At 36.7% G+C, this 25,356-nt stretch overlaps 1 protein-coding gene across 1 annotated transcript in view; it reads right to left on the bottom strand.

The window, feature by feature from the left end:
- Nucleotides 1-25,356, bottom strand: part of UTRN (utrophin) — a 551,097-nt gene that overhangs the window by 48,500 nt on the left and 477,241 nt on the right. Inside the window, exons 61-65 of the mRNA XM_068985316.1 lie at nucleotides 17,040-17,241; nucleotides 10,488-10,573; nucleotides 4,799-4,956; nucleotides 2,429-2,595; nucleotides 1,400-1,511 (exon numbers count right to left, since the gene is read on the bottom strand). Coding sequence (XP_068841417.1) covers nucleotides 1,400-1,511; nucleotides 2,429-2,595; nucleotides 4,799-4,956; nucleotides 10,488-10,573; nucleotides 17,040-17,241 — 725 coding nt within the window. The remainder of the gene's footprint in view (nucleotides 1-1,399; nucleotides 1,512-2,428; nucleotides 2,596-4,798; nucleotides 4,957-10,487; nucleotides 10,574-17,039; nucleotides 17,242-25,356) is intronic.

The following is a 25,356-nucleotide window of genomic DNA, read 5'->3' as shown; positions in this document are numbered from 1 at the left end:
TTATTATGCACTGCATTCCAGCTATTATAATTCAGCAACATTCTAGAGGTTTTTTTCTCCACATATATGGTACCTATTTATCTGACATAAGATACCTAAGAATGTGAGTGAGATTTATGTGTGTATATTTTATAAGTATTGCTGCCTTTCTGTCAATTTATGACCCAAAAAGTAACTCAATTCCCTAAGCCAAAGAAAATGTACAACTCTATGAATAAATTTTGGTTCACTGTTTGGAGAGAAGCTGAGAAATAGTTATTGACAGGAAAAGAAGATTACGTCCGAAAAAAAAATCTTAGATCAAAGGAACAACAGGAATCAGTATCCAATACCAGTGAAGCATTAACAAAGTGTTATAACAATGTAAAGTGGTGAAAGGATTAGTTGCTCAGTTGTGTCTGACTCTTAGTGACTCCATGGACCCACCAGGCTCCTCTACCATGGGATTCTCCAGGCAAGAATACCAGAGTGGGCTGCCATGCCTTTCTCCAGGAGATCTTCTCAACCTAGGAATTGAACGTGGGCCTCCCATGCTACAGGCAGATTCTTTACTATGTGAGCCACCAGGGGAGCCCAATGTAAAGTTGTATAAACTTCTTCAGGAAAATAACTAGACATGAAGTATTTTGGCCACTGACTCAGATCATCTACTTCTAAGTGCTTTATTCTATAGAAATGTAATTTATGTAATATATGGAAAGTTATTTTCACAATGATATTTATGAGTGTTGCTTATAATATCAGAAAATTGAAAACAAACTAAAGGTTGAAACCTAATGGAATGGTAAAATAAATTATAATAATTCACTCCCATATTCTGTAACTAGGAAAATTATACTGCATGACAATATGTGGGAATACTTATTATATAAGATGTTCAGTGAAAAAAGCAGTATCAAAATTACAGAAATATGAAAATAAATAAAATCTTAAAATCAGAGATATAGAAGGATATTGCAAGGTAGTTTATTCAGCAGCTAGATTTATGACTTTTTTACTTTCTCCAGTTTTCTACATTTTGTTAATGTAAATACAATGTTTCATCATGTAAACTATTTTAAATATGTCTAAAAAAACAACTTTTCATCACAGTATCGTTTTCAATGTAGGTCAGTGTAAGCTCTTAAAAGAGTTTGCTACTAAGAATGTTAAGCTCAAAATCAAAAACATAGATGTAAATAAAATTAATAAGTTAAAATTTTTCTGAAAAAAGTGTAATTATTCTGTGCTAAAAATTTCAACACAGATGTATTTGCCTAAAAGAAAACAACAAAAAAGTATGGTTAAGCAATTTTGAAAAGGACTTTTTTTCAGACAATATTAAAACTGAATAATTTTAGATACTAATTAATGAAAAAGCAGTACTTAAAAAAAAAGCAAACAATGGTTTAGTACTCACAGGTATACAATATTCCACCATTGGGTAATGCAATTTGTGACCTTTTGCTGTACGACCCGAAAAAAAGCAACTCTGGCAAACATCATAGTTAAAATGCTTCAGGCTTCTATACCTAGAGAGAAGAAAAGAAAATTCTTTGATTTGTAAACTTATTATATAGTCTAAAACACGTGTGGTAAGGAATTTTATTCATCTGAATCACAATGAAAATAAAAGTTATATTGGCCAGAAATGTAGAATTTGCTGTTGTCGTTTTTTAGCTCCAAATTAGGACAGAAAGAATCTTAAATTTCACAAAAGAAATTAAGGAAACCATCTCCTAAGTGAGAGGAGAAGGCAAATTTTTGTAGTTGAAATCTCTAGATCATATTTTCATCTGTTTCAATATAACGAGATGACAAATATCCATGCCAAAAGATTTTCTATAATGTTTGGGTGTGAATGCAAAATGACAAAGGTAAGAGTTATGTTTATTAGCTTGACACATCAAAATTTAAAATATCACCTTTACCATCAATAAAAAATGAATCTCAAAATTCCCTGACAAAGACTCCTGGTGTGAAAGTTGGCTTCATCTCCATCATGTCAAACTTGGCAGAAGTAACATGAAGTAATCTGATTACTTCTCAGTTAGTATTTAAATGCTACTTCTTGTTTACCAAGTTTGATCTTAAAGGTCTTAGAACATCACCAAATTCCATCAGGGTCATACATACATAAAGACTCATGCAAAATATTATGCATGAACACTTCTCTGACCTATGTAAATAGGAATTCAGAAAGATCTCTCGTTCTGGAGCCAAACAGTATAAATAAGAACTATAAAAAAGAAAAAACAAAGCTTCATGTCCTGGCTATTTGAGGGAATGCTATTTTCAGATAGATGGCACATATCAAGCATACCATTTCTTTACGAGGCAAACCCCCACAAATGGGAACCAGTGGGAAGGAATAATGGACAAACACTGAAACTACACAAATGGAACAGAAGAAGAGCCTCCTGACACCACTGATAATGGATCACCCTACCTGAATCCAACAATTGGACATTCTTTACAGATGTTGCATTTAGCCTGATGTTTTGCAGTCTCAGCTGCTGCCACGCGATGTAGAACCGGCAGCCAGACCATGGACTGTGGCTCCAGACGCATCCAATCTATAAACTCTTTCACGCTTATCTCTGGCTTGTTGTTATTCTGGGCAAGAAACAAGTATGTTAAAAGTGAAGAATATGTCTCCATTTAAATTGCAGCAACTGTTGCTGCTTCAAACTCTTCTGAAAATCTGTATAGAAGTAAAAGGAGAATTATAGAACCCTTTCCAAGTCACTTAAATCACAAAATATTTAACGTTCATCAAGGAAAAAAATTTTAGAATTGGAAAAGAGAAAAAGAAGAAATTGTCATATACGAAGAAGAAAAAAAACCTCAATATCTTAATATACCCAGATTTTTAAAAAAACAACCCAAAACTCATACAATTCTAGCTGCTCTTCACACAGATACTTTAAAACTATAAAACTTATTCATCTAAGACTGCAAACACTGAGAAAGTAAAGACTCACTGATAAGTTCCCAAACTTGAAAGCCATTGTAAATGCTAAATAAAAGCTGTTATTTCTACAGTTTGCCAGTTTTTCTTATAATTCTCTGATTGTTTTTATGTGATAGAAACAAAACATTACAGATTAAGTTGAAGACCTAATTTTTACTTGCCACTCTCCCCACAGCATTCACTTTCCTTTTTCTGTAGAAGAAACCGCTATCATACATTTGTATAAATTTTTTCGGTCATTTTTATAAATTTTACTTCATATAAATGAATCCATGACTCAAAAAACTGTTATCCCTCTGTTATTTTTCAGTCCTGGTATAACATCACACCAGGAGCACATTACCGTGAATATATTTTGCAGGATTTCCAAATGTATTGTGATAAATTGTTTGAAATGTCTTGGTGTCTTTTAAAATCCTAAGACTAAGTAATTTTCACATGTGCAAAGTTTAATTTGTACTAACATCTATCTCCCGCTGTTGTCAAGGTCATTCTATGAACCAGCACATATGAGAATCATATTTAGAATTTTCATTTGGTATTTTTTGTTATCTCTAAAACAACAAACAGGGCCATTATAAAATGTAATAACCCATAACATCAATTCTTCTTAAAGAGATGGTGTAGGCATTTTTCCCTCAGCAATGATAAATCATTGGATATGCCATGGAAAAATATCTACAGGCTTGTAGTTTATGTAGTAAGATTCCTAAAATGCTTTTCTATACAGTAAGCATCAAAAAGAAACAAACATGCTTTTCCTGTTTAATAACAGTAACTTAGATCAGTATAAAATTTTATATAAAGGAGAACATACATCATTCTCCTTTTGTACATATGTCTCAAAGGAAACAATGCAATTTCAACAACATCTTAATATTTTTAAAAAATCTTGCCTATAAGGAGCTCAGGGCAATTTTATTCATTTATTTAATAAACAACTATTAAGTAGCTATGATTTTCATGACACTGTAGATAGTGATACAACAGTGAAAAGATAGAAACAGCTCTTGTTCATGGAGGTTTGTTGTTCATTTGCTAAGTTGTGTCTGACACTTTGAGATCCCATGGACTGTAGCCTGCCAGGCTTATCTGTTTATGGATTTTTCTAGGCTAGAATCCTGAAATGAGTTGCCATTTCCTTCTCCAGGGGATCTTCGCTGATCCAGGGTGGCAAGTAGATTCTCTATCACTGAACCACCAGGGAAGCCCTCGTGGATCTTGGGTTTATACAGAAGAATAATCCACTAAATCACTAAACAGATAATTATATAATTCAGTATGTAATTATCAATTTTAATGAGCATGAGAAGAAGGGAGAGGAGATTCATGTGAATATAGCAGGCACACACAGCTTCATCTGAAGGAGTCAGAGGTTTTTCAGAGGATGTGAGATTTAAGGGACGATCTAAAGAAGGAATAAGGATTAGCAATGAGAAGAGAGTTTGTGGGTAGACGGTAAAGAACATTCTGAACAGAGGGCACATGTCCAAAGAGATCAGCACCAGAATGAAGGAACTAAAACAGCATGACTGGACAACAGACAGCAAGGGGATCAGTGGTACAAGATAAGGTTGGGGCAAAGGCAAGGCCTAATCATAGCAGTCTAGTGGTGCATGGTCAAGATTTGAGGTTTTATCATTGAGGGACAGTGAGTCTCCTTGAATGGGTTGCTGAATCTTGAATTAAATGTGCTTTAAGAACTAAAATACACACTTCCTGGGATGGTATCCAGCATCTTCCACCACCTGGTTCCAGCCCAAGACCCCTGTTTCATTTCTCAGAACATCCTCAGTACCATTCCCCACACACTCTACACACCAACGATCGTTCAGAAACGTTTACCTGTTGGAAGCAGCTGCGAACACTGGGCTCAATATTACTGCCCCCGAAAGCTGCTACCTCCCCCAGCTGCCGAGGGATCTGGATCGCATCGTGCAGTAACAGGCCGAGCTGCCTCTGGTCGCACATCTCCGTGGGCCCCTCCACTTCCTTAAAGAGATCTACAAGGAAGAGAGGAGGGCGGTTAACTTCCCATACTGATCTTTTAAGTGAAATATACCTTTGGTTGTGTGGGATGAACGATGCAGACTGAAAAAAAAAAAACTCATGGGGACATGGATTACATTACTTGTCTCCTGAACTCTGACAACTTTGATATTCTGTAGTTTCCTAAAACAATCTACGTAGTACATAAGTATATATGAACAGACCAATAAATATAAATTTCCTTTTTAAATGGCCAATGTATGTACGTGGATTCATTCAATGGTCTCAAATAGGTTTCCCTTCTTATTGAAAAAGAGAGAGCTAAAAACCAAGTTTTCTTTATGACTTGTCAAAGGAATGAATGTACCTGAAGTAGCAAATCTCTGAAGTTTTAAAAGATTTGTTCATCAACTTTTCGCATTCACTTCTAAATTCAGTATTTATTAAACATAGGTATTTCAATTTCTTTTAAAGTTTCTAGACTCACATCTAATTTGCAAAAGAAACTTTGAACAGTGCAAGAAATTGTCTTTTTTTAGGTTATTTTTTAGACCCAATCAGACTCTCATTCCTTATTAGTGATAAAAATTATTTTTGTTTTACTTCACTTTATGTAACAAACTACATTAATTCCAATGTAAAGGACTTAAGAAAAATACATACTTTCATAGTTCTTAGGCTTTTCTATTCATTTAAAAATGTTTAAAAAATATTTTTAATTCAGTAAAAATAAAAGCTTTTCTCCCTCTCAGTATTGGCTTATCTTCATCACTTGTAATATTTTGAAGAATAAAGTTATTACCATATTTCCAGCAACAAAGTTAGCATACTTAAAAAAGTTACTTTTGGAGTAGGGAGAAATTTCACATAAAAACAATCCACTTCATTATAGAAACTAATGCTTTTGGGAAAGAAATTTTCAAGTTCTAAAGATTCATAATTATACAGATTCTAAATGGTTTTCATATGAAGTTTTCCAAGAATAGAAGAAAGGAGAGTAAATATTTTTTGGATCCTAAAAACCATTTTCAAAAAACACCTGATAAATGAGTATCAGATCAAAATGTATCATTCCTCTGCCCTCCCCCCCTTTTTAAAGAGACTAAGGATAGATTTAACACTGTCAACAGTAAATTTTCAAGCAAATAAACCAAGCTCAGTGATATTGACACAGTAATTATAATGAAATGACTTTAATTAAAAGTATACATATGGAAAGCAAATTCAATTAAAATAAATTTAATTTTTATCATTTGTTCACTTAGATTTGGTTAGAGTTTACTTGTTTCTTCTCATTTGTTAAAAATAAGACCATTCTAGCCAAAATTATTTATCCAGAGTTCTTATTTTTAATCGAAAGATAATTGCTTTACAGAATTCTGTTGGTTTCTGCCAAACATCAACATGAAACTCTCACTGTTTGCAGCTGACATGACACAATACATAGAAAACCCTAAAGATACTATCAGAAAATTACTAGAGCTAATCAGTGAATTTAGCAAAGCTGTAGGATACAAAATCAATACACAGGAATCACTTGCATTTCTATATGCTAAAACAATGAAAAATCAGAAAGAGAAGTTAAGGAATCAATCCCATTCATAATCGCAACAAAAAAAATATTTAGAAATAAACCTACCTAAGGAGACAAAAGAACTGTATACAGAAGACTATAAGATACTGATGAAAGAAATCAAAGACAACATAAACAGATGGACAGATATTTCATGCTCCTGAGTTGGGAGAATTAATACTGTGAAAATGGCTATACTACCAAATGCAGCCTACAGATTCAATATGATCCCTAACAAATTACCAATGGCATTTCTCACAGAACTAGAACAAAAAAATATCACAACTCATATGGAAACACGGAAGAACCCAAATAGCCAATCTTGAGAAAGGAGAATGGAGCTGGAGGAACCAACCCTCCTGATTTCAGACTTTGCTACAAAGCTACAGTCATCAAGACAGTATGGTACTGGAACAAAAACAGAAACATGTATACCAATGGAATAAGATAGAACCTAATAGAACTTAAAAGCTTGTGCACAGCAAAGGAAACCATAAACAAGGTAAAAAGACAACCCTCAGAACGGGAGAAAACAATAGCAAATGAAATAACTGACAAAGGATTACTTTCTAAAATATACAAGCAGCTCATACAAGTCAATATCAGAAAAACAAACAGTCCAATCAAAAAGTGGGGAAAAGACCTAAACAGACATTTCTCCAAAGAATACATACAATGGCTAACACACACGTGAAAAGATACTCAACATTGCTCATTATTAGAGAAAGGAAATCAAAACTATAATGAGATATCATCACACAATTAGAATTAGAATGCCCATCATCAAAAAGTCCACAAATAATAAATGCTGGAGAGGGTGTGGAGAAAAGGGAACGCTCTTGCACTGTAGGTGGGAATGTAAACTGATACAGCCACTATGGAAGACAGTACGAAGAGTCCTTTAAAAACTAAGAATAAAACTACCATATGACCCAGAATTATTATAATTCTCAGAGTAAACCTGTTCCTGGGATGAGGCCTCTGAAATCAATACAGAGTTGATGCATACATGTAATAATAATAATCTCTAGAGAGAAGTGCACATGTTCAACAAGATCCATCCTGCCCACCTTTCCCCTCTTGAGGAAGACAGCTACACTACTATGCCACTAGTAAGGTAAAACTACACGCAAAACAGAAACGATTTCCTAACATTCCGACATATTTCTGAATTCTCATAGAAGTTCACAGTTGGATGTTACAGTCAGATACAACAAGGAGTGTCAGGATGTGGGGATGGATCATAGGAAAGTCTCAGTCTTAATATAAATAAGCAAAAAAGAGATGCAAAAGGCCATTTGAAAGCATCTTTGTAAAATGTGCTCTGATGAGGCCAGGAAACCACTGAGCTATAAGCAAGAAGGCCAAGGTGCTGTTAGAACCTAATCAAGCGGCATTCCCAGGAAGTCACAAAGAGAAAGAGGGTGTCACCGGGGTAGACACCCTGACATGAACCATTGCAAAATCAGTGTTCAGATGGATACCAATTCACCCAGAAGAGCAGCTTTGCCCCTGAGTTTGGAGAACAAATTGTCCTGAATATTAATTCCAACAAAGAAAATAATAATGAGAAAGTGTTCTGATATCACTGGGAAAATCACAACTGGAATCAGAGTTGCTAAGGACCTCAAAGTAAAAAACAAACAAAAAACCCCAGAATATTCTAAGTCTCAATACTCTCAAGAAAGATTTAAAGATTTCAACCCCAAAATTTCTTATTTAATTTCTAAATGGCACGTGCATGCATGCTGTGTGGCTTCAGCTGTGTCCAACTCTTTGTGACCCCATGGACTGTAGCCCATCAGGCTCCTCTGTCCATGGGATTCTCCAGGCAAGAATACAGGAGTGGGTTGCCGTGCCTCCCTCCAGGTGATTTCCTGACCCAGGGATTGAACTCGCGTCTCTTATTTCTCCTGCATTGACAGGTGGGTTCTTTACTACCAGTGCCACCTGGGAAGCCCCCTAAATGGCATACTTCATGGATTAAATTAAATATCAGAGGTTTTCATTGCAGGGCTTCCTCTTCCCCTGCCACAATCTGAAACTTTAATGTTGAATTATACAGAGTATTAAGTTTACCGATATTTGTGGGAAGTGTGTCCACTGTAGTTTGAGCGTATGAGTATATATATGCTGAAATACCTCCCCATTTGAAAGAGTATACATTTCAGAAGTATGTGTAGATAAGAGATTTTTTTTATATTGCATAGAATTTGGTTTCTGCTCTAAACCTACAGACACCATGTTGTAATTCTTTTGGCCTTAGATGACTCTCATAATCAGCTTGAAAAATAAAGGGAGGAGGAGGAATGGTTGATCTAGAAAAATAGATCACCATTACATTTTAATAGTATTCATGATAAACTCTGCAGTTGTATTTACACTCTTTTCAGAGTAGGTTGAGCCCCATGACATAACTGTAACTTTTCAACAAACCCTAAATTCTTTCAGGAACACATGAAAACAGCAAATCACAGTTGATTTTAAAAAGTCCGTTTCTAATCTGATACACTGATGATTTCATTAACATTTTTCTTTCTCACTCATTATAGTAACAACATTTTTAGCTTTGAAAATGGTATCTTTTGACAATTATGATGCTGAAGACAATTTAAATTCTAGATAAAGTGCCACCATGCAAAAGTCTGGGTAAAGATTTTTTCTGCATGGTTTACTGAGTTCTGACTCCATCAAGGCACCTCACCTCCTGATCCTACAATCAGCTTTTCATTTCATACAGATCCACAGCTCTTATCATTGGCATTCTTGTCAAACTGTGTAAGAACAAGCCATCATGATCTAGCCCTGGAATTCAAAATCAAACCACCTCACAGCTGTCCCAGAAAATAGATGTATTTTAAAATGTATTCATGTTCAGTGAAGATACGAAACTAAAATTATAGAAGCTGAGGTCAAGTATTCTCTCGTCTGTGGTATCTCCCATTCATGAAATATCCCCCTCTCCCTCTCTCTCGAAAGCATGGATAGCTGTATCTGTACAGAATCACATGAGGCTATGCAAGACATAATCAAGTAACTCATATTTTATGGATGTAATTAAATTTAAAAATTTACAGGAATTAAGAGTTTGGAGACATAGCAGTATTTACCACCATTTATTCAACAACTACTATTTTAGGTAATTACTTTCAAAGCAAGAATTATTAGTTTCACTCTTCAGTTGAAGATTTGCTAAGTTTCAGCTTCCTGAAATGTGAAATGGAAGTATTCCTACTACCTCTTAGCTGTTGGTATTCAGTGGAATCACCCAGCCACTAAGTGGTAGAGCTGAGATCTGAAGGCAGGTCTTCCTGGCTCCTAAGCCTGTTCATTTCCAAATGCCAAGATGCTGACCTTTATTAACTGATAGTTAAAAAGTCACCACTGACTTATTTGCTGAATAAAAACAAATATAACAAAAAAATTTTTTAATGTTCCACTTTTAATTTTTTCACACTATAAAATATAATTATTTGTCTCACTGTAACTATCTATAACAGTTATAGTCCATCCTGATTCTCTTCAGCATTGGAAATATATGGAAATAGAAAAGGCTGTAGCTTTAGAGGCAGAAAAATCTACAATCTAATTCTAGCTCCACAATTAGTGTCTCTGAAGCCTTAACTAGATTTTTAACCCATCCCCAGCATGATTCTTTTTTTCAGCTAGAAGATGGACATCACAATGCCTATATTATGGGACAATCATTCAAAGAATTAAATGAGATATAATCTGTAGTTGGTTCTTATTCTATCAAGGCACCTCACATCTTGATCCTATAAATCAGTTTTCTATTTCATAGAAATCCACATCACTTTGCACTGATACCCTTTGTTTAGCCTAGTACATGTATAGTCAAGGATTTTTTAAAAATGGGAACTGTTATTACTAGCAAATCACAAAAGTAAATATACAATAAGTTGTTATTATTATTACTAAAAACAGTACTGGTGGAGGAAAAGTCTTACATACATCTGTATTTTTCTTCTAACAGGCCTTTGGAGAGAGCAATCAATCCAATCTTCAGACTCTGCACTCTTATTTTTCCAGTCCGGCCCCTGAAATTGTAAGAATCTCAATGTGTTAGATGTCTTTAAAACTGCATAGATATGTTAATTATTCCTGGATGTCTATTTTCTTGAGGGTAAACCATAAAAAAGCTGCATCTTAATGCAACTTTCTATTCAATTTTATTAATTACTCTTAAGTCCATACCATAAGTTCATGACAAATTGTAACAGTATATTTGACTTAGTCTGGAAACAATATACAGCCTAAAATCACTTTACACAACATATGAACTAGAAAGAATAAAACAGAGCAAAATCAAAGTGCTAATTATAAAGCTAAAAAGATTTCATTTTTATAAACACTGAATTAAAATTTGTTAATAATTATATATGCAATATACAAAATAGCTACTGATATATATAATATGCATGTGGCAATATAGTAAGAAAGGGATAATGATGTTATCTAAAAACAGATGTAAAAAACCTGACTGGAAAATTAGCTCTATATTGAGGGTTTATAACTTGTTGAATACTTAAAACACGTGGTCTTCATTGTTTTTTTTTTAGCTCTGTCAATGTGGTTTCTATAAATTACTACTCCAGTTATAATAGTCAATGATCTTAAACACACAGGTGTGCAATCTTTATTTGGGGAAGTATCAAATTACAATTAAATACAAAATGTATTTAATTAACCCTAGGAAATAGCTTCATATTATACCAAAGAGAGACCATTTCAATTTAACATATACTTTGACTAGAAGAATAACTTTATTTTATGTTTAAAAGCATGGAGTTTTATTTTTTTTTTGTTAAAGAATTTTAACAAAAGTTAAAATCTTTTGTTAAAGTTGTATTTATTCTTTTGTTAAAGAATAAATGAGTTGTTTTATCAGATGTCATGCTGTACTGGATCTTGGGGCTGTGGAAGGGAAAATGCAGAAGCTACAAACACTAATAACACATGATCCTTGCTGTGAAATAACACACAGTCTCAAAAAAATAAAGATATAAAGACTGCTATCTTTACTATTTCATATAAACAGGATCTTTTCAATTTCAGTTTTGATTGTGAATTTTCCATACACAAGTACAACACATTCAAAACCTATAACTAAATGTTTACATAATTATATGAGTACATAAAATGTAGTAATTCATAACATTTAAAAACATATAAATATTTGTCTCATTTAATTTTAGGTAGTCTTATTGCCAGACTGGACTTAAGTCTGGCTTATTGATATTTTTATTATTAATGCTAATTGATATCTTTCCTTCTCAAATTATAAATATTCAAGTAAGTTTCTATATTCACACTATGACATATAAAGTATAAAATAAGTTTATAGAAAGGAAAACATGCTTAAGGATTAGTAAAATGTTATTTTCAAATAGTCCCTTGTGGAAATTCCTTGACTGTCCAGTGGTTAGGACTCTGTACTTTCACAGACGAGGACCCAGATTCAATCCCTGGTTGGGGAACTAAGAGTCTGCAAACTGTAGGGGACAGCAAAAAAAAAAAAAAAAGAAGTCCCCTGATAGCTTATACTTTATAATCTAAATCATACCCAACAAACATACTGAACCCTTGCTATATATGTGTACAACATTCAGAACTGACCTATGAAATAACTAATACTTAAATTTTAAAATAAATATACCCATTATAAGCAGAAATCTACTATATACACATGCCAGTTTCTCACAATTATAGAAACACAGGTTTCAAATAAGCCTTAAACTGAGCCCTGCTATGAAGTGTGTTTCTACCGCATATTTTTAAGGTCTTTCCTAATTATCACATGAAAAGAAGACTGTGTCTGTTTTTTAGCCTCCAAAACTCAGGAAATTATATTCTCTGGACAATAGACTTGCAGAAAATAACAAAACGCTGTGCAAATAGACTAGCACATGAATGTGGCTAAGAACAAAGTAAGCCCTTAAGTGGCAAAAAAAGATCAAACTCATACATATTGGAGGCTGACCTCCAGTCTATGGCGAAAGGACCACAAAGGATCACCATCAGGAGACTATTGAAAATGTCAATCATCCATTCATTGCACCACCAATGATTATGAAGGCTTACTGAGATCCCAGCATTGTTCTGTGTACCATAAGTGTAAGATCCGATTCCTACCCATGACTAGCTGGACAGGTGAGACAAGAAAACAGCTAGAGAATCATCAGGAAATACAAGACCGTTCTTGCGCATGGAAATGATCAAATACAAGATCACTGTGGCTGACTAGTCCTTAATGATTGGTGTTTAGCCTAAGGATGTTAGCCTCACAACATTTGATAGAGAAGATAAGTCTAAAATCAGACATTGAAGACATGACACGGCTGAGCTACCCTGACTAGGAGAAAGCAAATTATCATAGGAAAAGCCCAGACAAGGGGACAGAGGAAAGGGATTTAAGCACTAAAGTCAAGATTCATCAGGTACAGCAAGAACTCGCATCAAGGGTAAATGACTGACAATGTTGCGGAGGTTATATGGAGCCAGACAATAGAGGGCTTTAATATTAAATATGTTGCAGAATTTGAAAGAGAATAGGGAGACAATAAAATTTTTCAGTGAGTAACATAGCCCTATATTTCAGTATTTAGTTCCCTGATAGTTTTCATAAACTCTTCTGAAATTAATTCAACCAGAAAGATATATACTATACCTTATAAATAAAATTATATCCACTTTGGATAGTGGGGAAAATGACTTAACAATGCATCAAATGAGATTAATATTTTCTGCAGGGACAAAAATATTTAAACCAAATAATCCAGACTACTGCTTTAAATCTTGATTTAAATGAATTCGATTTCCATTAAATTTAAAAGGAAGGTTGTGGAATTAAGACTTTTTAGCCCAGGAAGATCAAGACTGAGTGAGGCTGTGAACACATAAATGGAATCAATCTTATCTTTATAGTTTATAAGGTACTTTCTAAATATACTAGATCATTTGCCCTTCACAATCACTTATGTATGAGAAGCAGAGCAGACAATTTTATCTCAGTTTTTCATCTGAAAAATTGAGATGCCAAAAATTAAGTGGTTGCCAAGTTGTAAAGCAACCAGAACCTAAAATTTGAATTCTTATCCTCCACAACAGAAGAAAATAGACTTTTTTTTCAGACAATTTAGAATATTAGAAGGTGGCACATGTTAAAAGCTGAAAGAAACAGCAAACAATATAATTTATAAAGTCCCGTTTTTCTTAGATATGGCAGTATAGTAGGAAAAATCAAGTGATCATCAAAAAACCTGGATACTAGTTACATACCTACCACTAATATACAGTAGGTAGCTGTGGATAAATTGTCTTATCTCACTGGGTCAGTTTCTCAATCAGTAAAAAGAGGACAGAATGAAGATCCTTGAAGTCCTTCTGCTTCCAGAATTCTAGGACCTTCTGTGTGTGCATCATTTGTTATTTCAAGAGCTGGTTGAATATATTTCAAGAGCTGAAAATACAAGGTCTTGTGGCAACATGCTACACAAAGCAATGCAGTTATATATATATATATCCATAGTTAATAGATGAATGTCAGATTAACTGAATGAAGAGAAGAGCTTGGTCATGATACCATTTCCAAGGTTCAGAGACTTTTTAGGGTCCATAATATCCTGGTGCATTGGATGCAGTAGATCACAGTTCTATCAGTTTCTCAAAGGAAACTAATGACTTGAAAACAGCTAATAACTCTTGTTTGAAGTGAAGTGAAAGTCACTTACTCATGTCTGACTTTTTATGACCCCATGGCCTATACAGTCCATGGAATTCTCCAGGCGAGAATACTGCAGTGGGTAGCCTTTCTCTTCTTCAGGGGATCTTTGCAATCCAGGGATTGAATCTAGGTCTTCAGTATTGCAGGAGGATTTTTTACCAGCTGAGCCACAAAGGAAACCCAATATCTCTTATTTAGATAAATGAATAAGTCATAGTTGCTACAGAAATTTGGATAATTAACTCTGGCCATCTGAGACTACCATCAGAGGAGTAACTCTTTTTTCCTTAGGTGAATTAGCGGCGTTTCTCTTCAAAATGGAAAACTCAGCTGAACGGCCACTGCTCTATCCAGCATGGTTGTTGCAGTTTCTTTGGCATGCTGCTGTTGTTCAGTAGTTAAGTCATGCCCATCTCTTTAATGTCTCCTGGAGTTTGCTCAAACTCATGCCCATTGAGTCAGTGATGCCATCCAACCATCTCATCCTCTGTCACCCTCTTCTCCTTCTGCCTTCAATCTTTCTCAGCATCAGGGACTTTCCCCATGAGTCAGCTCTTCACATCAGGTGGCCAACGTATTGGAGCTTCAGTCTCAATATCAGTCCTTCCAGGGAATATTCAGGGTTGATTTTCTTTAGGATTGACTGGTTTGATCTCCTTGCTGTCCAAGGGATTCTCAAGAGTCAAGGACTCTCTTTGGCATGGAAAGGGGATAAATCCTAAAAGCTCTTTTCTTTTAAAAAGGAGAATTTCAAAATACTGTCTTTCTAAGTAAGAAACACTTATCTCTGTGTTGCATTTCTCATGTGTTCACATTTGATGGTAGAAAGTGATAATATGCCAAAATTTAACTCCCTGGAATATGAATCACAACATTTCACACACTGCTTCCTTCCCAACTAAGGGGCACTATTCCTTTCGGGCAGTCCAGTGAAAACAGCATATGTACATGTTATGGGCTGAGCTACATTCCCCTAAAACTGATATGGTGCAGTCCTAACTCCCAGTACCTCAAGATGCAACTAAATATGGAGAGTCTTAAAATTTGCAGTTAAGTTAAAATAAAGCATATAGGGTGGGCTCTAATCCACTATGATTAGAGTTCTTAAAGAACATTAGGACACAGACACACACAGAAGCAAAACCATGTGGGACACAAGGAGAAGATAGCCATTTCAAAGCCAAGGAAAGAGGCTTCAGAAGAAATCAGCCCTGCTGACATCATGAGTTTGGACTTTCAGCCTCCAGGACTGTGAGAAATAAATTTCTGTTGTTTAAGCTACCTAGGCTGTGCTGTGATACTTTGTTACGGCAGCCCAAGCTGACTAACATAGTGTGTTAGAGTCACAGATAATGCTGAAAGGAGGGCAATTTAACATCTTCTCCAGTTCCTCCTTATAATATAGATCGAAAGGCACACATCTACCATACACCATAGAGCTAATAAAGTTCTTAACTATAGCTTTCTGAGACATAAAATTAAGTGATAAGCTTTGTAGATAAAACACCTAATTGATCTGTTATTTTAGTGAATTTACTACAGAAAATGTCTTACAGGTATAAAAAAACTGAAGATCAACTTAACAGTGAATTAACGCTAACAGTCATGTTTTATCCTAGAAGTATAAAAATTGGAGTCAAAATGAAATGTATTAAAATGCATTAGACAAGGAGATAGCAAAGCCCATGTTCATCATGGTAATGGAGATTCATGCTATCTGTTCTTCAGTGAGTTTCTTAAGAGCTCTCAACCACACAATGGCGATTTGATTATTACAAAAGGCTTTGTTATGATATTCATAAGTAATGGAAGATAAAAGATTTTTCTAACCAAAAGAATAAATGAAATTTTAATTAAATCATCCTGAAAGCTATTGTAACTATCATTTACTTCTTATACAGAATCAATCAGCTGCTTGTATTTATGAACTATCGTCTATTTTCTATCACTCTAAATCAAATAAAAAACCGACAGGCACAAATTTTCATATAGCTAATTAACAGAAAATAACTTTCAGAGTCTGAGAGAAAAACAAAAGTTCTAATTTTCTTATTTCATCTTTGCATACTTTAACCCCCCATCAGAAGAATGAATAATTCCTAATGTTTCAGAAATGTCAGCCCACAGCAGGGCTTTCTAGAATTGATTATTTCACAAATGCATTGTCACATTCAAGAAAGTCAAATTAATGGCAAATGAGTCATGCTGGAAGTAGGGAGTGCTCTCTATGTAACACTGAGTATCTAATTAAATTGTAGATATTAGAGTAGCCTGAAGCATAAGTTATTTAAAACACAATATATACACATAACCACAATTGCAATAAATAAAGCCAATACCAAAAGAGAAATTAAATCCTTTTAACTGCCATCCAAATTGCTCTTAAGTAGTCATACAAAAAAATGTAGAGTGGATTATTATGAACCAATAAACTTGTAAACTCAAAACAATACATATCAAATTTTTTCTTTTGAAAAAATACTATAAAAAATTGAGGAAGGAAATCAGACTTTTTTCATTAGGCTTCCTCTAGCATGGAGACTAAAAACACTACAAATTTGACAGTCTTTATAAACTGAAGTAAGATCTTAAAATCATAGAGGGACATTCTTTTTTGTTCCATTGTTGGTTAAGAACTCAATGTGTAGAAAGTCATTCCTTCTCAACAATTAACATAAATATTTCCACTGGGAAAAGTACTTTGAAAGTACTTTCTTAAAAATTCAGTTACAAAAATTCAGATATATGATTATATTTTAATGGGAAAAATGCAAACTTACGTATCATATACATTGAGTAGCCAGTTGAGACACATATCCACGCAGAGAGGAACGTTGACCAGGTTCTTATGCATTTGCTCAAGGCCATCATAAGTTGTTGTCAGACAGTTGATGACATCTGGAACACTAAGAAGCTGATCATTTTGGTTCAGTTTGTGCTGTTCGAAAACTTCATTTGTTGTATTCAACTCTAAGAGATCCACTGATCAGGTGAAAAAAAGGAATATGTACAGTCACTACATTACAGAACAACATTGAAACTAAGTTACTTCCAGTCTTGAGTTTTTAGCTTGATTCTTCAGTTTAAGAATCTATCCTTTTTAGCTAGTTTCAACTTTTAAAAAAATAAATAGCATTTCCATTCTTACATCTCTAAACTCTTCTTTTATCCACATCTCTTACATTCACACTTTTAAATCTATGCTCTTGTCACTTCTCAATATGACCTCATTTTTCACTCTATAGAATATTCTATATCCTAGTTTATTTTTCTGGTTTTCCTCTCTTCAGCCTCTTTGTACTTTTGAATGTAGGAAAGCATAAATCTCTAAGTCTATTCCTTATTGGGTGTGTGTGTGTGTGTGTGTGTGAGTGTGTGTGTGTATGTGTACACTCAGTCGTGTCTGACTCTTTGTGACCCCATGGACTGTAGCCCATCAGGCCTCTCTACCCATGGCATTTTCTAGGCAAGAATACTGGAATGGATTGCCATTTCCTAACCATAACAGATACAGAGATCTTCCCGACCCAGAGATCTAAACTGAGTCTCTTGCATCTCCTGCATTGGCAGGTGGATTCTTTACCACAGTACCACCTGGGAAGCTCTATTCCTTATGGTAGAACATCTAGAATATGAGACAGCTCTTTTTCAAACTCCTGAAAACAACCCACTCACCACTCTCCCATTCATTCTTTATATCACTGTGAAACTGATCATTCTTAAATAGTTTCTCCACATGCACATCATTAAATACAAAGTTCACTGAAGATATTTAGTTCCTAAAACAGGTTCTGTAGAAAAATAATAGCTCTCCACTGCCTACTGAGTCAAGCCTCATCTACGTTCTAAGTCACTTCAGTTGTGTCTAATTCTTTGCAATGCTATGGACAGTAGCCTGCCAGACTCTTCTGTCCATGGGACTCTCCAGGCAAAAATACTGCAGTGGGTTGCTCTGCCCTCCTCCTGGAGATCTTCCCAACCCAGGAATCAAACCCATGTCTCTTATGTCTCCTTCGTTGGCAAGTGGGTTCTTTATCACTAGTACCACCTGGGAAGCCCAAGCCTAGTTTATAAGGCCCTCAAAATCTGGCCCCAACCTGGTTTGCTTTCCATGAAACTTTGGCAAATACGTAACTTGTAACTAGGTAGGGGTAAAAGAGGTTCACGGGCCAGGACCCCCAGCCATGACTCTTCATGTATTAGCTTCCACTACTTATTCTTCATGGACAGAACCTCTACATGGGCATGGCTGGTGCTAGAGCATGCAGGGTTGGGCACAGAGGAGAAAGTAGAAGAGCCCTGCTCTCAAAGATCACCAGTCTGAGAAGGAGGATAAGTATTCCGATAACTTTACTGAAAATGCCCTAAGAGAAGACATCAATTTCCATGAGAGCTATTACTGCTAGGGGAGTAGAAGCAGCCTAGAAAAGGCCCCCCGGGAAGATGGGATTTGAAATGGACCTTAAACAATAGATAAGATACAAGAGATCCATGTAAAGCAAGGAAAGAATTCCAGGAAGAGAAAATTGCTTGAGAAAAGACAAGCATTCAAAGAAGTCCAGGCAGTTCCAAAAAATGATGATGGCAGTTTGGATGGTGTGTGGTCACACACTGGGTGGCATATGGTTACTGTGAGGCAGACACACACAGGGGTGGGCCATGTTGGCCCAGGGGAGGCCCTCCAAGGCCAAGAAGAAGTTTGGACAAATAGAAGAACTTTACATAATCTTTTCTTTTAATTCACTTTGAGTCAATCATTAGCTAACTGAAAACAGGAAAACATGTTAGATTATCAAACTACCACATATCTATACATTTATTAAGTATGGAGACAATGTCTAAATATAAACCTGTAGGTTTGGAAAGTTACAGAACCCATGTGAACTTAAGGTTTGCTCAGGGAAACTACTGCATTATAAAATTCTTCCCCTATTGCCATACTTAACTTTTTAACGTTAAAAAAATAAGCTTCAGAAAACTTTTTTTTTTAATCACCACAATTATACAATTTGTATTTTGTGGCTTTTGCATGCATATGTATTTCGCTTTTATAGAACCGCAGAATCACTGCACAAAGCTTAAGCTTCTTTATTTCCCTTCTTAACCTATGCACATCTTCCAACATTCCCTACCTTCAGCTTCCTGTTGAGTAAGGAAAGACTGAAGGAAAAAGAGCTCTGTGTCACTCTACTGCCCTTTCTTTCTGTGTTATCAGTTTCAGTGTAAGTGATTCAATAATATAGGGAAGTAACAGGAGTCTAGTGGGTTTCCTTAGTCCTTTCTGTTTCTTTGTTTTTTGTTTTTTTTTGTCTTTCTCTGACATTTCATTTATTTATTTATTTTTTTAATTGGTTTTGCCATACATTGACATGAATCCACCGCGGGTGTACATGCGTTCCCAAACATGAACCCCCTCCCACCTCCCTCCCCATAACATCTCTCTGGGTCATCACTGTTCACCAGCCCCAAGCATGCTGTATCCTGCGTTGTACATAGACTGGCGATTCGATTCTTACATGATAGTATACATGTTACAATGCCATTCTCCCAAATCATCCCACCCTCTCCCTCTCCCTCTGAGTCCATAAGTCCGTTATACATATCTGTGTCTTTTTTGCTGTCTTGCATACAGGGTCGTCATTGTCATCTTTCTAGAGAAAACTTTTTTTTATATGTAAACAATTTTCTTTTTGCATGATACAAAACTGTTCCCTCAAAAATATGACCTATGTTGACAGTTTAATAAAATAAACAAAAAGCTTCCTTTGTATTTTTGTTGTTAACCACTGAATAACCACTAATTTTGAATTTTTAAAGACATTTATGGAACACCATAGAATGATTTTTTCCTAAGCTATCTACAGTGGAAAAGAACTGCTTTAAAATTGTACAGATTAAAATGATTTCTAAATCAACAGAGAAGTCATTTCTTTCAACAGAGAGAAAGAGAGAATATAAAACACACACATCTAGATAAAAGATGAATCCATTTCCTTCAGAGAGTAAAATTTCAGCTAATTACAAAAGTAACCTGTGTAAGTGTCACATGCATTCTAGACGGTGTCAGACAAAAACATAAAGAACCATCTAGAATTTTCATCATCATTTTTACCCCATTTCTTGGCACTGTACACTATTTTCAATTATAACCTTGAAGAGGACAGGAGTAAAATTCAAATTTGTTCCTCACAGTGCTTGACAAAGAGAAGTACATAATAAATGACAGAGCCATAGAACTATAATTCCACACAGATACAGAGAAACATATTCAAATACTGCCAAAATGTTCTAAGTTTTCTGAATTCCAACACTAATTCTGCCAGCAACACAGCACTGCTATTACATTCCCACATGACATGAAGTGACAAAACCCCAAATTCCAAAAAGACCACTTCCTGGATCAGGTTGTCCTTGAATTTCTTCTAGAAAAGCCTCCTTTGTGATACACTTTGTAGCTGTGACAGTGGTTTGCCATATCCCACAGACTACCATGTCTTCAATTTTTAGTGATTTATTCTGACACTTTACCTTAGTGCCTAAGCCAGGAATACATCTCCCTGAAGTGTGTCACATTTAGGTACCTTTAACGACAGACTACATTTAAATCACAGAAAATGATGATTTTCTCTTTTCAAAGAGAGACAAATGACAGCTCAGTCATGCAGCAAATGAAATAAACAGAAGAATCATTTTCTACCAACTTTAAGGCTTTTCTTTAAACCCACAATGAAGCAAAGGGGGTTGAATGGAACTGGATCACCTTTCTTCGGTTCTGCAAAAACACACACTGTTTAGCATCTGACCTTGGGCTTCTGTGACTCTCCTCCTCTTGAAATGTTTAACCATCCCTTCACAGCATCCTTCCTAGCTCCTCTTCCCCAGACATCTCAGAAGTGTAGTGGTGCTCAAGGTCTCATGTCTGCCCTTTCCCTCTATAAGTCTGATGCTCTCATTCAATTCCATTCCTGCAGTTACTACTTCTCTCTGAAAGACTCTAGATTCTCTTTCTCATCTGCTTGAATAACCAATCCACATTCCTGCTGCTTTGTTTCCAATCAGAGCTATACTATCTTCTTCCAGGAATCTCCATCTTAATACGCACAAATAAAGGTCTTGCCTTTTCATGACATAGACATCCAGAGATGGTTAGATAGGATCACTGACTTAACGGACATGAATTTGAACAAGCTCTGGGAGATAGTGGAGGACAGAGGAGTCTGCTATGCTACAATCCATGGGGTTGCAAAGAGTTAGACATGACACTATTTAGTGACTGAACAACAAGGCTGTTGCTGCTGCTGCTGCTTCTAAGTGCTTCAGTCATGTCTGACTTTGGGTGACCCCATAGATGGCAGCCCACCAGGCTCCCCCATCCCTGAGATTCTCCAGGCAAGAACACTGGAGTGGGTTGCCATTTCCTTCTCCAATGCATGAAAGTGAAAAGTGAAAGTGAAGTCGCTCAGTCGTGTCCGACTCTTAGCGACCCCATGGACTGCAGCCCACCAGGCTCCTCCATCCATGGGATTTTCCAGGCAAGAGTACTGGAGTGGGGTGCCATCACCTTCTCCGAACAAGGCTGTTACTACCATCCACAGATCATCAGTCTGTAACTCCTGAGATGCCCTAACACTTTCTTTTCACTCTCCGCAATCTATCAAATACCAAATCCCCCAGTCCTTAGTTCTCCCTCCTCCTCACAAATCTGTGTTCTCATCTCCCCTCCAGCACTCAGATTTCATCATCTTTCACCTGAGCTCTTACTTGTCCTCCGTTCCCTTGGTACTTTGATCTTAGATATCGCCTAACACAAACATCCATGAGTTGCTCTATCTCCTAACGTATGCAAAACAGAAAGCATTCTATAGTACCTCAATCTGTAAAGAAAATATCCAAACATCAAATATAACACTGTGAGAGCCTGAAGAACAAACAAGTGTCACATTAGGAAAGAACTGGATCTATGAGATGCAAAATCAGGGGTGACCTAATTTGGAGTAGAGCAGCCAAGAAAGCCTGGTTAGAGATGCATGACAGTTAAACTAGGACCTAAAAAGAAAGAAAATGAGCTCTTCAGGCAGGAGGAGCAGAAAACAGAGCTTGCCCTTTCAGCATCCACTCGAACTGCAAGAGTCTACAGTGGGCCATGACGAATGAGGAGGATGGAGAGACTGGCCAAGGTAAAGGCTGTTCCATGCGGGGGGCAGCAAGACCTGTTGTGTTTACATTCCTTGAGTGTGGGAACCAAGTCTCTATTGTTTTATCCCCTGCCCAATCTTGGAGCCCAATAGATGAAAGAACAATGGTAGCAACAACAATATGCCCTCTTTGTGAGGACACTATGCTGGGCAGAGATTTACACAGAATGAGAGACAACTGTTGACTCAAAGCAGGTGTTGACGCAGACGGCGCAATCCTCCTCACATTATCTGTCACACAAAGGCACGCGACGGGCGCTCGATGGGAGAGAAAGTCGTTACGGGCCATCATAAAGTTCTGGAAAAGCTGGAGGCAGGTGGGATTAGCTTGTAAATGTTTCCAAAAGAAGTAAATTTTTAACAGCATTGGAAGGGAATAAAGGGTTGCAGACAATTGCAGAGGAAGGGTCAAGGCATTTTGAGTAAACAGAAAAGATGGGAGATGAAGGAGCAGATTAATCATAAACAGGTGAGCTGGACTAGGGGTGTCAAGGCCCCACTAGGAGCTCAATGGGGGCAGAGACAGCTGAGAAAGTGGCGGCCAGGTGGCCCTGAGGACATTACCTCGAATGTTTGCAATCAAAAACAACCCAGCCCATTTTTAAGTGAGTGTCACTAAAGGTCATTTAGTTTAGAGGTGGGAAGCATGTCTCTTCTGCTCCTCTCCAGTTTGAATGGATGAGTTGAAGGAGAGAGTTTTTTCTTTAGGACTCAGAGAACCCACAGAAGAAAACAAGTAAATGTGTTTAATCTGTTTATCTGCCCACAAGTATTACTGAAAACTGTACCCGTGTTCACAGTGATACATAGCCATCTCCTGTCAATGGAGAGGGTTCCCTGATAGCTCAGTTGGTAAAGAATCAGCCTGTAACGCAGGAGACCCTGGTTCAATTCCTGGGTCAGGAAGTTCCCCTGGAGAAGGGAAAGGCTGCCCACTGCAGCCTTTCCCTTGGGCTTCCCTTGCGGCTCAGATGGTAAAGAATCTGCCTGCAATGCAGGAGACCTGGGTTCAATCCCTGGGTTGGAAACATCCCCTGGAGAAGGGAAAGGCTGCCCACTGCAGTATTGTTGTGGCTGAGGCATCTGTCCTCATTCTACAGCTCATCCGGCCTGAGAAGTCCCTCCAGATCTGTCAGCTGGACACCAGACCTGCAGCTGAGCCTGCACCCTGGCCCGACTGAGCTCCCTAAAATCCCTTCTGTGTGCTCCCCATTCACTTCCTATTCCCTTCCGGCTGAACATACAGACCACCAGCCAGAGTGCGCAGGCTTTCTATTTGGGAACTGGCCATTCTGCCATCCTTGCTGTGACTGCTACTATCTGCCAATCATCTTTCGCACTCCAAGGACGATGGGATTTTCTAGGCAAGGATACTGGACTGCATTGCCATTTCCTTCTCCAGGAGATCTTCCCAACCCAGGGACTGAAACTACGCATCCTGCATTGGCAGGTGCGTTCTTTACCAGCTGAGCCACCAGGGAAGCCCAAACATAGCTTAAGCGTTTCTTATTCTAAAGCTTTGCCTTGCTATATTTTCTCAGAATGGTTCTACATGTCTCTTTCCTCAACTCTCCTCACATAACCAGCTTAAACTGTACTTTTAATTTCTACTGACCTAGCAGATTTTTAACTTTAATATATCATTTCTAAGGGTAATCTGCAAAGCTTCACTGAATGGCCTAGACATACAACAACTGTTAACAAAAGGTAGCAACAAGAATATTTGGAATTATTCAAGTTGCGCTGTTATAAACATAAAGGCCCATGTCACTTTCCATAATAACTACCTGATAAGGCCTAAAAGTTCTTTTAGTAGACTCAATCATTAAAGCTATAGAATAGAAGCTACAGATAGAATCCAAATAGCACAAATCTACACTCTGTTGCAAAGCATTCATATTGATACTTAAATTTAGGTTATGGGAGAAGGAATAATCCTTTAGTAAAACTATCATGTATGTGTGTTAGTCACTTAGTCGTGTCTGACTCTTTATGACCCCATGGATTGCAGCCTACCAGCCTTCTCTGTCTATGAGATTTTCCTGACAAGGATACTGGAGTGAGTTGCCATTTCCTTCTCCAGGGGATCTTCCCAACTCAGGGATCGAACCTGGGTCTCCTGCACTGCGGGCAGATTCTTTACCGAATGAGCTACAAGGGAAACCCAAAACTATCATAGACTACCATTATGAACATACTCTCTACAGGTTAAAGTTCATATTGATAATATTAAATGTCTCAAGACACTGTGTTACATGAACACAGAGCTTTAAATGAACACATAATTGTGGTGCTAGAGAAGACTCTTGAGAGCCCCTTGGACAGAAGGAGATCAAACCAGTCAATCCTAAAGGAAATCAACCCTGAATATTCATGGGAAGAACTAAAGCTGAAGCTCCAATACTTTGGCCACCTGATGTGAAGAGCTGACTCACTGGAAAAGACCCTGATGCTGGTAAAGACTGAAGGCAAAAGAAGGGGGTGGCAGAGGATGAGATCGTTAGATAGCATCACTGACTCAATGAGCATGAATCTGAGCAAACTCTGGGAGATGGTGAAGGACAGGGAAGCCTGGCGTGCTGCAGTCTCTGGGGTCACAAAGAGTCAGACAGGACTTAGTGACTGAACGACAACAATGGTCAATTCAAATTTGGATCAGGAATATAATTTTTCAGTATTTCTTTATTATATGATTGCTCTGAATTAAACTGTTTTGAATCCTATGCTCGAAGTGAATCTTACAGATGAATACAAAGTACTAAAAAGGCAATGATCTACTACTTCAGTTCCTTGATTTAATCCTTTTAAATTGGGTGGCAGCATAATTTTTGAAAAAGCTTTTTATGTGACTCCTGTATTTTGGTTAATTTTGTTCTCCAACTGAGAATGGCATATGTTCATT

Source organism: Capricornis sumatraensis, chromosome 13 (genome assembly GCF_032405125.1).
Source record: "Capricornis sumatraensis isolate serow.1 chromosome 13, serow.2, whole genome shotgun sequence".
In the NCBI taxonomy this organism is placed as follows: Eukaryota; Metazoa; Chordata; class Mammalia; order Artiodactyla; family Bovidae; genus Capricornis; species Capricornis sumatraensis.
Note: the sequence above shows the minus strand (reverse complement) of the source record. Positions and strands in the feature narration are given on the sequence as shown.